General features: G+C 35.4%; 1 protein-coding gene and 1 non-coding gene across 4 annotated transcripts in view; both read right to left on the bottom strand.

The window, feature by feature from the left end:
- The window catches only part of CCAR1 (cell division cycle and apoptosis regulator 1), a 52318-nt gene that overhangs the window by 17699 nt on the left and 16947 nt on the right, over positions 1–17672 (bottom strand). For all 3 annotated transcript variants that reach the window (XM_037130553.2, XM_037130554.2, XM_053663948.1), the window contains exons 6-16: positions 15771–15964; positions 14057–14171; positions 13758–13950; positions 10472–10601; positions 9466–9627; positions 6504–6729; positions 5824–5937; positions 5124–5290; positions 4178–4388; positions 3276–3359; positions 727–912 (exon numbers count right to left, since the gene is read on the bottom strand). In XM_037130553.2, the coding sequence (XP_036986448.1) occupies positions 727–912; positions 3276–3359; positions 4178–4388; positions 5124–5290; positions 5824–5937; positions 6504–6729; positions 9466–9627; positions 10472–10601; positions 13758–13950; positions 14057–14171; positions 15771–15964 (1782 nt within the window). The remainder of the gene's footprint in view (positions 1–726; positions 913–3275; positions 3360–4177; positions 4389–5123; positions 5291–5823; positions 5938–6503; positions 6730–9465; positions 9628–10471; positions 10602–13757; positions 13951–14056; positions 14172–15770; positions 15965–17672) is intronic.
- LOC119038225 (small nucleolar RNA SNORD98) lies at positions 5420–5484 on the bottom strand. The gene has a single exon (XR_005080383.1). It is a non-coding gene; the product is annotated as a small nucleolar RNA SNORD98 (small nucleolar RNA).

Here is a 17672-nt window from a genome sequence, read left to right as displayed (position 1 = left end):
AGGTTAGAGCATAATCCTGTTATTCCAAAATTGTGAGTTTGCTCTCTGGTAAGGGCACATACAAGAAGCAACCAATGAATGCATAAAAAAACAGAACAACTAACTGATGTTTCTCTCTACCACCCCACCCCTCAATCAATAAATTAAAATAAGAAAATCAGAGAAAAAAATCCCAAGCTTCTAAAAAGCAAAACTGAAATTTTCCATACACCAAGCACTACAATGAATTCACTCAAATGAAGTGATGTGCAAGTGTACTCTGCTGTAGCCTATTTGCAATACAGGTTATATGCAAGTACTAAGCCATTTTATATAAGGGACTTGAGCATCCATGGATTTTGGTATCCATGGGGTCTTGGAACCAATCCTCCAGGGATACTGAGAACTGATATCTATAAATATAAGAACTGTACCACTGGGTAACCAAACAGATAAGGGAAATATGTGACAATAAAATGGTAAGAATTACAGTTTCACCATTTTCAAATGAACTCTTCCTGTCCTGAACAGTTCAGTTCTAAAGCAATTCCTTCAAGTAAAGCAGAAAGGGACAGCTATCACGACCCAAGGCAGATGAGCCCCCCAATTACCAGGAGCTCCCCAATTACCAGGCAATAAAACCCGAAAGACACCAGGAGGGCACCTGCACAGAGAAACATCACACGGTAGGGAGTCAGATCAAAGTAGAGTAAGGTAAGGAGTATATTTAAATAATTTCATATATACCTCTTTATCATCTTCAGATTTCCTATCATCCTCCTCTTCATCTTCTTTTTCAGATTTCTCTAATTCCTTTTGTTCTTCTTTTTGCTCTTCTACTTTAAGCTGTTTGGTCAACCGGGCTATTAACTGGGACTTTAACCCTTTGGAGCTAAGGGTTCGACTTTCTAATTCTTTTCGAAGATCATTTACCTAAATTATACAGATCACAAAAACACAAAGAAAGAAAATGGGATACTGAAATAGAGAATAAACTATGCATTTATCTTCTGTGCTTTAAAAAAGAAACTTTAGTGAAAGGGATACTTAGCTCATAAAATGTTTACAGAAATACAAACTTCTTAGAACATTAAAAAAATAATTTACAATAGGTTTTAAGCTGCTTAAAAACAGTTAATGCTCTAACCCAGTAATTCTAATTTCTGCGATTTTACCCTCGGGAAAGAACCTAAACATGGGAAAACAGAAAATCTTTACACACTCCTTTTAGTAGTCTCCTCTCTAAAAATAAAAAAAGTAAAGAAATCTAAATATTGAATAAAAGAGTAATACCCAAGAAAAAACAGTACATCAACTAGATGGTTAAAAATAACTACAAGGGGAAATACCAATATTTATTGAAAAGGATGAGACAGCAACGTTTTATACAAGATTAGATGCAACCAACCAGTCACAAAGCTTACCCCCAGAAAAAAGAATGGAAAACACATCACAAGTTTGAGTGATTGTGTTTGAGTAATAGGCTCAAATAATGTTTTTCTTCTATTTTTTACATATACACCAATTTTGAAAATAACATGCATTACATTTATAATCAAAATAAATATAAGTTTTAAAATAAGAAATACAATAGTAAAGCCATTAATTTGACAGAAAGTCCTGGGATGTAGAGTTTAATCAATTTGGCTATATTTTCTGAATCTATAGGACTCTATCTGGGTTAAAAAGCTAGTTTCATAATTAAGAAGAAAAACTGCTTTGGGGTTATTTTGTTTGTTTTTTTGCTAAGAACAGAAGTTAATCAACTTTTATGTGTTAAGTAACAAGATACAAAACAAGTAATGATCAGCCTCTAATCTTTATTTCCCTTAGTATTGACTTCACTTCTTCCCTTATGCTTTTGTCATATTCAATGAGATCTTTGAGTATTCTGACCACCTGTGTTTTCCACATCTGATAGGTTGGCTATCTCCTCATCCCTTAGTTCTGTTTCTGGGGTTCAGTTCTGTTCCTTCACTTGGGCCATCTTTCCTTTGTCTCCTTATTTGGCAGCCTCCCTGGGTCTGTGTACTAGGTAGAACCTCTTTGATTTCCTGTCTTAGCACGTTACGTTGTATAGGGTGGACCCTTGGGTATTTGCCAGGGAAGGGGCAAACTGCTTTGCGGCTCCATGTTGTGGGGAGGGGTCTTTGAGGGCCAATGCTGCTTCTGACTGACTTCTGGGGGGCTTTCTTGACACTGACCCCCTTTTCCAGTCACTTAACCCACTTCCCATATGTGACTGGCACCCCTCCAGCTGCTGTCTTGATTGTGGTTCTCAGGATGGGTAGGTTTGTGTATGTTCCAGGCTCTCCTAAGAAACGCAGTTTCTTCTGCTGTCCCAACCCCCACTGAGTTTACAGTCAGAAGTTACAAGGCTTTATTTTTCCTGGCGCTGGAACCCTGGGCTGAGTGGTCTGGCCTGGGGCTGGGACTGCTTGCTCAGAAGGCATCCCTGATTTTTAAACCACCACACATGAACATGGGACTGCCCGTTCCTCTTGTCACCACCACACAGCGTCCTTTCCACCACTCCTACCCGTCTGGATGAATGTAACGTCTTTAAATCTTTGGTTGTCAGACTTTTGTACAGTTCTGGGTGATATTCTGGCAGTTTGGGTATTTTTCACTTTTAAGTTAGTTGTGCCCTTTAAGTTAGTTGTGTAACAAGGTGAAGTATGTCTACCTATGCCTCCATCTTGACCAGAAGCTCTCTTTTAAAAATATTTTTAAAAACTTAGATTTTAGAAAGAGAGAGGGGACAGGAGAGAGAAATATTGACTTGTTGCTTCACCCATCTATACTGGTTCACTTATGCCTTGGCATACAAAAACAATGCTCTAATCAACTGACCTACCAGGCCAAGGGCTAATTATATTATCATATTTTCCATATGAACAACTACAAACCTATTTTTACCCCACCCTGTATCAAGCCCCTTTTTACTATTAAATTTTATTTTAAAAAGTGGATTTCTTCTATGTTTCTTCTTTTCTACTCCTTGAATTTAAGTTAATTGAGTGCAGAAATTCTATATCAGTTCCCAAATTAGGAAACAATATTGCTCACACCATAGGCCCTTATATATTATATTCAACAGACATTGGCTGAACTGATTTACAAAGTCTCCTTTTACTCAGTTTTTATATGCATACATACAAACATAATATAGAATACAAAAAATGTGTGGACTTCATTTTTAATGGCTTTCATCTGAAAACAAACAACACAGTGTCCCTATTCTCTCTGTTCCTGTTTAGAGATGTCAAACTAAATACTATCTCTTTCAAAGTTACCTTCATTGTCTTTGGATCAAGTTTAGACCAATGTGTAGGAGTAGAAATTTCTTTAGCTTCACCATCATCTTTCTCTTCTTCATCCTGATATACAAAGTTAAGAACCTAATTACTATTCTGAAACCTTAAAATACAGGTAATTTATTTTTAAAAGTCTGTTGCTGATCTGTGCAAGGTCACAAATGTTTCAGATTATCTTCTCCTAAAGTTATTTAGGCAAGTCCACGTACATACATTCTACCACTTTTAATTGACCACAAAGACATTCATCAGCCAATCAAAGCCAGATCTGTGAAACACAAAAGGGTGATAAATTACAACACAAAGGATATCAGGGATGCACAAACACTGCCGGTCTCCACTAACCACACAGTGTGTGATCTTGCCCCAATTTTCAAGCCACCCAAAGTTAAGACTGATTTAGTCAGACCTTTCAAATATACCAAAGACGATGCCACATAGCCTGAAATTTCAAATCTCTCAGACTTGTGGTTGTTCAATTTCAAATATCCATGACTAGAACTGATGACCGTGAAAGAGAAAATTTTTTAAATTTTAATAAATGGCAAAATGTTTAAAATGGCTTAATACTGAATCTTGCTCAACAACTGGTCCCAGATTCCAGCAACTAGACCTATGATAAAAAACAAAATTCTGTGCAATTTAAGCACAACTTATTTTCCTTTGTCTCAGCACTCTTAAAGTCAGCATGATAAACAGATTCTTTTTTTTTTTAAAGAGAAAAGAACATACAACTATACTGCTGAAAGCTGGATTACCAGTCGCTGTTACCAGTTATGTTCCTCCGTGTGTGTCTGTTATGTAGTGTGTGGTGTGCATTTGTGCCTGTGTTCCTGTGCCTGTGAGAAGCGAAAATAGAAAAAGGGATTAGCGTTCAGTGCCTGTTCTCCATCAGCCTCCTTGCGTTCACCCTGAAGCTTCTCGACCAGCTGCTGCTTGTATCCTCGGGAGAGGGTTTCCCACTCTGAGCGGGTGGGAAGGCAATGCCAAACATCCGGGAAAAATAAAACCACTGTCTCCACATGAGCTGGAACTGTACGCCCCTTGTGGGTCTCCTCAGGGCGATGGTAGCGAATCTCTGCAAAACGGTACCTGTTGCAAGGGAAGAAGCATGTTGGAAAAAAAATTCTAAAATACATTTTAAAGACCCTAGTTCACTTGTAGCACATCAAGTAAAGAAATTTTGCTGCAAGAACTTGAGGTTGGTCTAAAGAAAAAAAAATTATAGAAGCCATAGTTCCTCTTTCGGTAAATTTGTACAATATTTATAGTTAAAAGAAGAGTATGTTCCCCAAGGCATTTTCAAGTTTGACCACAGAGCTACCCACAGTTTAGAGAATACCTGAAGAAGCTGGATAGCTGTTCAGATTTTGTGTGCTAAAAAAAAAATTCTCAGTTAAGTCACAAGAAATATACTGAAATATACAGGACAAATAAGCCTCAAGAGAAAATATGGCTGAACAAAAATAATCAGCAACTACATCATTTTATAACAAAAGAATTACAATGAAATGAAGTTCTCTCTTGACGATCTTCTCCAGCTATGCATGAAATGAAAAATATTTTCAACATACATCCAACTTCCAAAGTACATAACAAACATTAAAAATTTTAAGTTTATTTTTATTAGTTCTTAATCCTACCCCCCTCCCCAAACATTTTTGGCACCAAATAAACTTCTGCTACAAAGGTGGATTTTTTCCTTTGAGATTACTTGCATGATCAAGGTTGCTAAAATAAGGGGCGGGGGGTGAAGGCTGACAGACAAAATTATCTAGATAAACTATTAGGAAAATATTCCTAATCAAGAAATGAATTGGTACTTACCATTGTGTGCATACACTTAGATCAATGCCTGTCAGAGCCTTACAACAACGAATAGCAGTCTTAATCAACACAGAAGGGTCTTTTTCTGGGTCTGGTCCATCCAACGAAGGAGACCAGTGGCCTCCAATGGCCATGGCTTCATCCTTGCCTTTCATGCCCACTAAAAACTAATTCAAAACAAAGAATCATGTATATATTATGCAACTCATCAAATTACACATAAAATACTTGGAAAGGAAAGGTACAAACCTTCCCAATATCATTCTTACTACCTCTGGTAACTGTCAGTCAAGGAAGAGTTCAGTTCATCGTGTTCCACACTGCATTTCAGCAATGGAATAGGATTTACACATCATAACTCATCCTTCTAAAATATTTCTTCAGATAAAGGGTTCTTTTAAAGAAACAAGCTATATAATTTACACTTTAAAAGCATCCAAAGATACACTAAATCCATTATCACTGAAATTTTTCTCTACTACAAACATTGAAATGACAGTGGAACTAGTGACACGAGTAAATTATAGCCATAATCTACAGTGAGAAAAACACCTACATCATTCAATTCTGAATGCCTCAATACTAAACTTATTATTAAACTGATTAACAAATTTTAAAAGGCAGTGTTTATATATATATATACATATACACACAGAACCAAGCAAAGCAATAAGCACCTAAAGTTAATGCTTCACTTTACCTTAACAAGTCTAGCAGGATGCTGAAATCCATCTCGAAGTTCTTGTGGGTCTTCAGCTAGAGCACATGACTTATGATACAAATCTTCCATACTAGGGCTAGCCATCAGCATTACCTATTATAGTCAAATAATTCAATCCTGTCAAAAGTCTAATGTAAAAAAATGAGAAGCACTACTAATTATCCTTACATATTATATACCAAAATTTTTTGATAAAAATGGAAAATAAAATCCTACAGCAGAAATGGTATCAGATACCTTTATAATTACATGGTTTGAACTTTCCAAATGGTGTTTTTTGAGGTTTTAAAATAGCAAAAGACTACTGACCACAGCAGTATACTAAATGTTGCCCTGAAGACTAACATATAGACATTCACCCACAATTATGTTTTATCTGGGCCTAGCCAAAGTGACAGAACATTCATTAGATCGGCTTCATCTACACATTTTTATGAGGTTCCAAGTGTTAAACAAACAAACAAACAAACAAACAAACATAATTTTACAGTTAAGGCAAAGAGAAATTACATTAAATTACTTAAATAACCAAAACAGATTTCAGGTCAAGAAGAAAACATAGGTATTCAAATCTTAAACCACTCTGAAGATTAACTCCACATACAGTCTTAATATAACCAATTGCTCAGAACCTTTAGCTGTGTTTACAGAATACAAACCTTTGCACTGTATAAATGGTCAGCATCTGGAGGATCGAGAATGGCCATATTTTTTTCTAAGGACTCTACTTCTCTGTGCATTACATAGAAATTGCAGTAATTTCCCAGCTGAAATGGTCTTGACAAAGGGAAAGCATCCACCCATGTAAACTGAGCATCAAAAAAGTCACTAGGTATATATAAATTCTGATAACGGCGCCTTAGTTCCATCATGTCACAACTAGGACTGAAAAACAGACATAAGTAGTGAATAAACAGCCTTAATACCAAAGATTATGCAAACATTTACTCAATTCTGAAGCTAAACATATAACCTTTATGGCTAAAAGCCAGCAGCAAATGGTCAATAAACAATGAGCTATGGATGTGCAGAAAGGCATAGGAAATCTCATTTTAAAATTGCTTACTTACAACTTTGAATAACATATCTAAATGTTACCTTTATTTCTTTATTTTTTGTGTGTAGCTTAAAATTCATTAGAGAAGTTATTCTGAAATAACTTCAATGCCAGCTCCACAGAAGATCTGAACAAAAGCAGTTCTGCCTCAGTTGAAATTGCACACTTTTAAGAAAATTATACTCACATAGAATGAAGATAAAGAAAGGATAGGAATGGTACCAAATTATAATGAATGTTCCTCAATCAGCTTTATACAATATAGAAAAATACAACTTTTATTCTATAGGTCAAGAATACGTGGATACAAAATTAAAATTCACATGAAAGCAAAATCTAAATGTTTTCTGGATTATCCACACTACAATACCTCTCAGTGTTAATGATTAAGATCTATACCTGTTTTATTATGTAAAGAGAGGATAAGTTTCTTGCCTTTTAAATCTGGTATAATGGTTTGTTTTTTTTTAAAGGATCATTTTCTTTTTCCTAAGAAGCAGATCTTTTAAAGGAAAGAAACTCTAAAGTAAATCAATCTGGTAAAAAGCCAAGAGAATTGTTAAAAGCAAAATGAAAAGCAGAAAATGCAATTTTCTGAAAAGGTAACTACATTGTCTCTTTAAAAGACAACTAAAAACAAGGGTAAAAATGTAAACTGATTTATAGGGGCATCTTTTTATTTGAAGCTTAAAAATAATAAATATAGAATGACAAACTTGTTTGTCATTAACAATTACTGACATAATTATACTTTATTTAAATAAAATTTTGCTGTCAAAATAATGAAAATGAGAAAAATAGGCACTTCAGTTTTGTTTTTGTTGTTTAAAGACCTGGTACAAACAGAAAGTATGTATAATAGCTTCCTATCACTAGAATTGTTGAAGTGTATGTTATATGAGTATCTTTATAAAATAACCTGGCTGGTGTAGCTCAGTGGATTGAGTGCGGGCTGAGAACCAAAGGTTGCTGGTTCAATTCCCAGTCAGGGCATATGCCTGGGTTGCAGGCCAAGTCCCCCAGTGGGGGCCACATGAGAGGCAACCACACATTGATGTTTCTCTCCCTTTCTCCCTCCCTTCCTTTATCTCTCTAAAAATAAATAAATAATTTTAAAAATCTTTATAAAATAAATACAAATAAATCATGTCTTGGCATAGTCTCTTATAAATCATATTACTATATGAAAATATGATTTCCATGAATTAAAGGGCATGAAATTTTTTATATGTAATGAGTTCATTTGGTGTTCTTGGGAATTTACTTCAAAGTGGTGAAGTTCTGACTTGAAAGGAGACAGACAGCTGTTCAATTTACATTCCATGCATCAGCTCTTCCCAGATGAGTTTAAAGCACAGCTGCACTACTTAATGTCTTTAAAGGCTGGAGAAGTGGTTTTGATTCCAAAAAGTTTTCCTTAAATATACAGACTAGATATTTTTAAGTATACAAGTAAATAGGGATTATACAGACTAGATATTTTTAAATATACAAGTAAACAGGGATAAGAAAACTAGCATAAATTAAGAGTAGTCGCTGACTTGACCACAAGCAAGAGTAAATGAACATCAATTACCTAAGAATTAAACAAAATTATTGAGCGAGATCTTTTTGCCACTGAGTAACATAAATAAAACACCCTGGTTTACTGAGTCTAGAACAGAATATATAAAAATTTTTAACTTTTGATAGTCCAATATTATGAACATTATCTATCAGTTTGTTGAAATACAGCAATACCCTCTCAGGACACTGAAGTGCATAATTATATGTTTCTACGTGAAACAGCTTTAAAGCTGCTTTTAATAACTTATTTTTTTACTTTACTGCAAATTGGTTTTTTCCTGTTAATTTTTCTTATACAAAATTGCCAGTCCCAGGGCCTTTGATAATTCTCCCTTACTCTAATGGAAGGATTTGCTCTAATCCTTCCATTAGAGTAAATCAGTTGCCTTTCTATGAATTATAACTTTGCAGCTATTACTGAGTATCTACAACAGGCCACACACACTGTTGCTTTAGATACACGAACTCAATCTCACAATTCTGCTAGTTGCAGTTTTTGGTTTCCATTTTAAGGCAAAGCCCAAAAACTCTTGGTAACTTGCCCATCACTCCTGATTCCAAAGACTGAAAAATGTATTTATGCATACAAATACATATGTGTGTATGTTTCTATTACACTATAATGAAATATTTAATCCTTGACATATTTAATGTACTGCTCTATTATTATTATGCCACACACAATGAACGATGCATGAACTTACAAAGTTACCAATAAATCTGGATCTTAAATGATTCTAATTTTAAGGAATAACTTCATCTCAGCAGGACTGCCTTTTTCAATAGGCATCCGGTACCTTTATTGAGTATATGAAAATAAACCAATCTGCTAAGAACTGCTACCCAAATTGCACCTTTGCTTTTATATAAGCTAAGAGCACTAAATGTTAAGAAATAAAATTTGCAAGAAAAGTACCTCTGTATATAACACATCCTACCAAACTATTCAAAATTACAAACCTAATAATTTAACGAGACAAGGATGTGGGATAACTTACCAATCTAAAGAAAACTTGGAAAACTGAACTGTGTAACGTGGAACAACACGACGAACTCTCCGAGGTGATCGTTCTCTCTCTCTTCGGGGAGATCTCTCTCGGGAACGTTTTCTCTGAGGAGATCTTTCTCTGGATCTACGTCTTTCTCTTTCCCTTTCACGACTTAAAACAAATTTTTTCTAAAATCACTAATTTTCTGGCATTATCCAAAAGTTCTTTCATGAAATAATAGGTAATAGAAGCAAAACTTGACAATATACTAATTAAAATAATTTTTAACTGTGATAAAATGAGGCCTGGCTGGGATGCTCAGCTGGAGAGCATCTTCCCCATGCACCAAAGTTATGGAGTTGATCCCCAGTCAGGGTACATACAAGAGTCAACCAATCCCTGGCTGGTGTGGCTCAGTGGAAAGAGTTCCAGCCTGAGAACCAAAGCATCACTGGTTGGATTCCGAGTTAGGGCACATGCCTGGGTTATAAGCTAGGTCCCCAGTAGGGGGCGTGTGAGAGGCAACCACACACTGATTGATATTTCTCTCTCTAAAAATAAATATTTATTTAAAAAAACCTATTTATTTTTAGAGAGAGGGAAATGTAAGAGAAAAGGGAAAGGAACATCAGTGTGTGCTTTTTTGGTAGCCTCTCACGTGGCCCCCAGTGGGACCGCAACACAGGCATGTGCCTTGATTGTGAATCAAATGCACAACCCTTCAGTTCACAGCCCGCACTCAATCCACTGAGTTATACCAGTAAGGGCTAAATAAATAAATCTTTAAAAAATTAAAAAGTTTAAAAAAGAGTCAATAAATACATAAATAAATGGAACTACAAACTGATGTTTCTTTCTCTGCCTCTCTCCTTTAAATCAGTAAATAAATTTTAATTTAAATTGTAGTAAAATATATATAACATAAACTTAGCATTTTAGTAATTTTTAAGCAGCATTAAGAACATCACATTGTGCAACCATCACCACCATCAAAAATATACTTTGAGAAACAGACCTCCGATCATCTTTCCTGTTAGGCACTTGATCCCCTCTGTCATTCCTTCCTGAAAATCTGGATGGTGGATCTAATCTTCGTGCTGGTTGTGGCTGTGAAACTATACGAACAGGAGGCTGCAATAAACCAGCTTCAAAAGATACAGAAAAACATTTTAACTTATTTAAACAAATTTCCAAATCATTACCTGGTTATATTTTATAGATAGGAGCCTAGTATTTTAGGCTCTGTGGCCAATGAATAGTAGAGACCATTTGGTATATTTGCATACTTTTTTATAACCCTTTAAAAATCCAAAAACTATATAATAAAGATAAAAACACAAACAAACAAAAAAGAGAATATAACCCTATTTACTACAGATTAGGAAACTACTTAAATGAGGCAGTATTCTCTAAAGCATTTTAGGAATGAAGTGAAAGGCAGGCCATGAGACTTTGTAGCCTGTGCTCTTTCCACTGGGTAAAGCACACCTCAACACAGAAAAGTGTTCATTTAATAACATGGCAAGGTCACCTGTATGACCTTGTTCAATATGCCACTGGGGGAAGTGCAACATTAACAATAAAACAATGCAATTTGCTTGCCTGGGGGGCAAAATATATAAATAAAAATGCAAAAACTATTTTTAGTTCAGGGACCATATTAAACCACACCATGGACCAAATCTAAGGGCTGTAGTTTGTCAACCCCTGATCTACTGACATTAAACCAAAGGCTGCTATACAGTAAGATACTTACGAGAAGTCAAAGTATCACCCAGAGATTATCTACAGAGAGTTAAAAAAAAAACCTCTTATAACAGATTTATGGTTACCGCTTTGACCAAGTAATCAAATTTAGCATCAAAAATAGTGGCAGTATCTGACAACATGTGCCTCCTAATATGGTGCAATATGAATACAAGACATCACCTATAAAAGCCTTCAGACTTAACCTAGAGTTTATAGTTTATATGGCAGATAGAGGAACAAGGTAAAAACATCACAAGGAATCAAGACAAATCCAGAATAGAACACTTCAAAAGAATCTACAAGCTGCCCTGGTTGGTGTGGCTCAGCGGATTGAGTGCCAGACTGCAAACCAAAGGGTCATGGGTTCGACTCCCAGGCAGGGCACATGCCTGGGTTGCAGGCCAGGTCCCCAGTAAGGGGTGGGAGAGAGGCAACCAACCACACACTGATGGTTTTTTCCCCTCTCTTTCTCCTTCCCTTTCCCTCTCTCTAACAATAAATAAATAAATAAAATCTTAAAAAAGAAAAAAAAATCTACAAGTCAACTAGTCTAATTTCTTCAAAAAGTCAAGGTAATAAAAAAGAAAGTAGGAAGCTATCCTAGAATTAAAGACTACAATGCATGAAACTTGGCTTTCTGTTAGGTAACAAAAAACAACCTTAAAAGGCAATGGGAGTGATCTGAATATAAAAAGGATATTTAAGTGCTTTTTCTTAGATGTAACAAAAGATTGTGGTAACATAAGAAAAATCACTTTTAGAAAACATTGTTTAAGTATATGGGAGTGATATGTCATAATGTCTGCTAATTATGTCAAACGTTTATTAAGCTAATAGCATGTACTGTATTTTGGGGACTATAAGACTCCCCCACACCCCCCATTTTGGGAGAAATAATGGCTGTTAATGCTGATGTTGAGTTCTGTTTACATTTACATTGGTGAATACTCTGGTTTCTCTTCAGATCGCATAAATCTTTCCCCTTTTTACATTTATATTGGTGAAATATTATGTTATTAAATTTTTTACCACATTTTTTGCTTCAAAATTTTTTCCCCTATTTTCCTCTTCTAAAACCTAGGTGTGTCTTATGGTCCTAAAAATGTATGTTTTTTCTTTTAAATATTCAAACAAAACACACTGGCAAAATGTTAATTGTTCAAGGCTGTTAAATATACAAGTGATCATGATACTGTTCAATGCTTTTATATACTTAAAAATTTTCATAAATAATTTGGGACAGAAAAGAGCAAACTTATGAATATTTCTGTTAAGTAATACCATATCAGCTAAAGATTAATGGGCTGCTGGTATTACTGAAGGAATCCTAGTTGCCAACCAGGATTCCTCCACCCTTCTGCCAAGTAAACTTTCACACCACACTGATCCCTTCTTTCTCTTCTATTTTTTCCACCATATTCTTACTGCTCCTGTCAATCATTTACTAAACTCATGAGATTCATCATCACCAGAAACACTGCTTCCTTGAGCTCTCTCTTCTTCAGATAGTGACAGGGGAAAAAAAAGGTATTTAAGCCCCTATTAACAACTGAAAACAAATCCTCTTAGGAAAGAAAGATGAGAAAAAATAATCAGAAATCACAGGATTAAAGGTAAGATACACAGAAGAACAAAGTAGTGTGGAAACCAGCTGGTATTACCCAGAGAGTTTAATACACATAAACCCGGAGACCCTACAATTCCATCAGAAGAAACATGCCCTAGGGAAATCTGTGCACACTGTTCCTGACATATATGTATTTGAACATTCATAGCAGCAGCATCAGAAACTAAAAACTAGAAACAACCCAAATGTTTACCAAAGAACAGATAAAATTGTACAATATTTTATAGTGGAATATTATACAATAAGGAATATGAAGAAACAAGATACATGGAATAAGTGGTATGAAAAACCACTTTTGAACAGTATTGAACTGGTATGAACAGTATTGAACAAAAGAATTCTTTCACAAATGACTATACAAATGGAATCAGATTATGTAGAATTCAAAAACAAAACTAAACTGCATTATGAGGATATATATTTAAATGATAAAACTATTACAAAAGAAAAGAGTTTAACTAGCAATGTTATATTTTTTTACCCTAGTAATTATACAGGTGTTCACTCATAACTTGTACTGTTATCAGTTTTTATCACTTTGCTCCAAGTATGTCAAAATTTATAATAAAAAAGTGCTGCAATTACATTTTTAAAATACCAATTAAGCAAGCTTCTATTAAGCCAAGGGTATCATTTTTAACATTGTTTTGATAAGAAAATGTCCAAAGTTTCAAATACTGAATTTGTAAAGGAAAATTTAAACACAGCTCATTTACTTGAGGCACTATGGTTCAATGAGGAACTTAAAGTGCTATCACCAGACTCCGCATGTATATAAAATGTTACATTCACAAGAAAGAGTCTCAAAAACACTTTCTTCCATTACAGATAGAGGATAGCCATAGGGGGACAGGGGATTAATAGTGCTGAGTTTAAATTAACAAAGTCTGAAACATAAAAAGCAAAGATACGTTACATGCAATACCTTTCTGCTGTGGCTGCTGTAATAAAGGCTGTGGCTGAGTCTGCAGTAGTGGAGTAATAGAAGCTGCTGAAATCTGTGCCTGCAGCAGTGACTGAGGCTGGGGCTGAGCCTGAACACCAAATGTTGTCTGTGGTGCAATTGGCTGAAGTACAGCAGGAGGGGTCTTCAGTAAAGGCTGGGTTTGAGACTGATTCTTAGAAAAAATAAACAAATAAAATAAAAATTTTAAAAAGGGAGAAAAATCTTTGTGAATTAAAAGACTCAGTTACCATGTTTCAATAATATCAAACTCTATATACCTGATTTGGTAGTGTCTGAATTCTCTGTGCATTCCACTTAAAAGGCATATTAGGATTATATGTAGCTTCAACCAATACTCTGTCACCCACTTGTGGGGTTTTCCCTTTGACAGCACTGGAAAAAAATTAAGTTAAATATAAACATATTTAAAAGAAATCCCCCCCAAAAGATGTACATACATGGTATTTTAAAGTAAATTATAGCTAACCCCAATAAATTGAATAAAAAATATAAAATAAAATCTACCTGATTTGGAAACTTAAAAACCTCTTGTAAAAAGTAGATAATCCTTCAAGACTCAATTGTACTTTAAAACTGATGTTTCCACTTCTCTAAACACAGGGTTTGAAGTGGAGGAAATAGTTTTCCATCCCAATTTCTCCTATTATTGTGTCGTTCCCTCCACAACACTTTCTAATTTTATAACTCAAGAGTAAGATTTGCTTTGGACTTCGGAAAGATGAAATACACATAAAATGGAAAACAGGAGACCCACTTTCAGAAAAAACATACAGTAATTAAATCTAACTTCTTAAATAAAGTACTTCTCAGGAAGGTCATTAGAAATATATTTGTCCCTGGCTGGTGTGGCTCAGTGGATTAAGTACCAGCCTGTGAATTAAAGTGTGGCTGGTTCAATTCTTGGTCAGGTCACATGCCTGGGTTGCGGACCAAGTCCCCAGTGGGGGGCACGCAAGAGGCAACCACACACTGATGTTTCTCTCCCTCTCTCTTTCCTTTCCCCTCTGTCTAAAAATGAATAATTTAAAAAAAAAAAAGAAATGTATTTAAAATATCTAGGGAAATTCACATTTTTTGCATTCTCCACAACACTTAAAAATACTATTTTCAGTATGTTAGTTTATTTATCATTCAATCCTATTAATATTTCTATTTTAAAATACTTTTAGCATATACAGTCAAACAGAAGTTTAAAAGGCGTATGACTGTCCTGATCAGCGTGGTTCAGTTGGCTGAGTGCTGTCCTGCAGGGTGAAAGGTGGCCAGTTCCATTCGGGTCAGGGCACAGGCCTGGGCTGCCAGCAGATGCCAGGTTGGGGTGCATGCAAAAGGCAGCTAACCAATGTTTCTCTCACACACTGATGGTTTCCTCCCTCTTTTTCTCCCTCCCTTCCCCTTTTTCTAAAAATAAAGAAATCTTTTTTAAAAAGAAAAAAAAAGCACATGACTATTTCAATCTCTAATCTCATTGTATGTCTGCCCATGAAAAATCAGAAACGATAATTCACTCTTGTAAAATATTTATAAAGAATTCAGCCCTGACTGGTGTAGCTCAGTGGACTGAGCGCGAGCTATGAACCAAAGGGTGGTCAGTTCAATTCCCAGTTAGGGCACATGCCTGGGTTGAAAGCCGGGTCCCCAGTGGGGGGCCACATAAGAGGCAACCACACACTGATGTTTCTCTAACTCCCTTCCCCTCTCTCTAGAAATAAATAAAATCTCAAAAACAAATAAAATAAAATGTCATATGTGCTTAAAGAAAAAAAAAGAATTCATCTAACTTTGTTCAATAATCAAATGGCATCTTCAGTCACATTCTCCATCAAAAAAGGTCACAGGTACAAACATAACAAGCTGAATGATTAAAACAGAAGACTGTAACTAAACCACAATCCTATGACACAAGTAAGCAGGTGCCTTATCAACATATTTAATGTTAAACACAACAAGGCAACACCTAATGAAATTTACCTAAGCTGAAAGAATACATCTTCATCCACAAATCCAAACGTATCATGTAGTTTTGTAACCACCCCTGTGAAAACACGCTGTTTCTGAGGTTGAGTCTGTTGCTGACTGGACCTTGGTGTTGGATATGACACAGTTATCTGTGCTGCAGGCTGAGGAGTAGACAGGCTAAGACTCGTAGGCAGTGCAACAGCTGGCTGTAAAACAAAATCAACACCAGATTACGGTAATGATTAAAATAGACTAGAAATGTAAAATAATTACTTAACTGAAAATTCTAAAATTAATTTATTTGAAGTTAGCAAACACATATACATATGTATACCTTCAGATGAGAATCAAGTCCAAAAATTTATGCTATTTTTTATCTATTTCATCAACTTTTCTCAGATCAATGTTTTCATAGGTTGTTCCAGGAAAAAGATATCATAGTACTCTTAAAAAACAGTGCATTACTTTAGCTCGCTCTTAGAAAATAAAAATCCATAGTGGCATAACAAAGACTTAGGCAAGTCCCATGTGAGTGAAATAAGCCACACAGATAAAGACCAATCTGCACGAACTCACTTATATGGAATCTAAAAAAACCAAAGAACTCAAACAGAACCAAGTGGTGGCTGCCAGAGGAGTGTGGGAGAGTGGAGGAAATACATGTGAAGGTGATCAAAAAGGACTAACTCCCAGTTAAGAGATAACTAACTTCTGAGGACACAAGGTAGAGCATGACAACTATAGCTGATAATACTATATTGTATATTTGAAAGTTGCTAAGTTCTTATCAGTAGAAAAAAATCGGGCCCTGGCTGGCGTAGCTCAGTGGATTGAGCGTGGGCCTGCGAACAAAAAGATCGCGGTTTGATTCCCAGTCAGGGCACATGCCTGGGTTGCAGGCCAGTTCCCAGCAGGGGCCAGTTCCCAGCAGGGGATGCAGAGAAGCAACCATACATTGATATTTCTCTCCCTCTCCCCTTCCCCTCTAAAAGATAAATAAATTTTTTTTTAAAAATCATAACTATGCAAGGTGATGTAAATTTAACTAAACCTATTGTGGTAATAATCATTTTACAATATATAAATTTATCAAATCATTACATTGTACCTTTAAAATAATACAATGTTACATGTCAGTTATATCTCAAACTGAAAGATATTAACTCTCTCATTGTTCTTTTCTGGCATAATCAAGCATGGATAACATCTTATTGATTAAAACTTCTGTATATAGAGATAAAAATCAAAATAAAGGAAAGGAACAATCATCTGCTTCTTCAAGTCAAACCATGGAATCTGTTTTACACCTGCTCAATAAAGCAAGTCTCCCAAGTTCTACAACTAAAAACAATAAATAAATAAAAGCAAAGTCCTATACACACACAGTAAAGGAACTCAGTATTTCTTAAACTATTATCACGAAACCATTTTCTCCTGCAATTTAACATCTTAACACATTAAAGGTTTATGGACAACACTTTGGGAAATGCTATTTGAAGAAAAGACAAACTTTTACAGCTTTTCTACTCAATTGGGAAATTCTGTTAGAATTGAAAATAGGAAATAGATGTTAGTTGATTTTAGTTAATAGAAAATGAAAAGTGAGGTTGATTTCTCACTTGAAGGGTACATTAAAGAAAACAACGGATTCAAGCCCTAGCTGGTAAAGCTCAGTGGATTGAGCACAGGCCTGCGAACCAGAGGACTGTGGTTCAATTCCGAGTCAGGGCATATTCCTGGGTTGCAGACCAGTTCTCAGCAGGGGATGCACGAAAGGCAACCATACAATGATGTTCTCTCCCTCTCTCCTTCCCCTCTAAAGATAAATAAATAAATATAATCTAAAAAACAAAACAAAACAAAAACAACGGATTCAAGACTAAAAAGGTATGCAAACTTATCCAGTAAAAAGCT

The sequence above is a fragment of the Artibeus jamaicensis genome, unplaced genomic scaffold (assembly GCF_021234435.1).
Source record: "Artibeus jamaicensis isolate MK-2021 breed Jamaican fruit bat unplaced genomic scaffold, CSHL_Jam_final contig_332, whole genome shotgun sequence".
Taxonomy (NCBI): Eukaryota; Metazoa; Chordata; class Mammalia; order Chiroptera; family Phyllostomidae; genus Artibeus; species Artibeus jamaicensis.
Note: the sequence above shows the minus strand (reverse complement) of the source record. Positions and strands in the feature narration are given on the sequence as shown.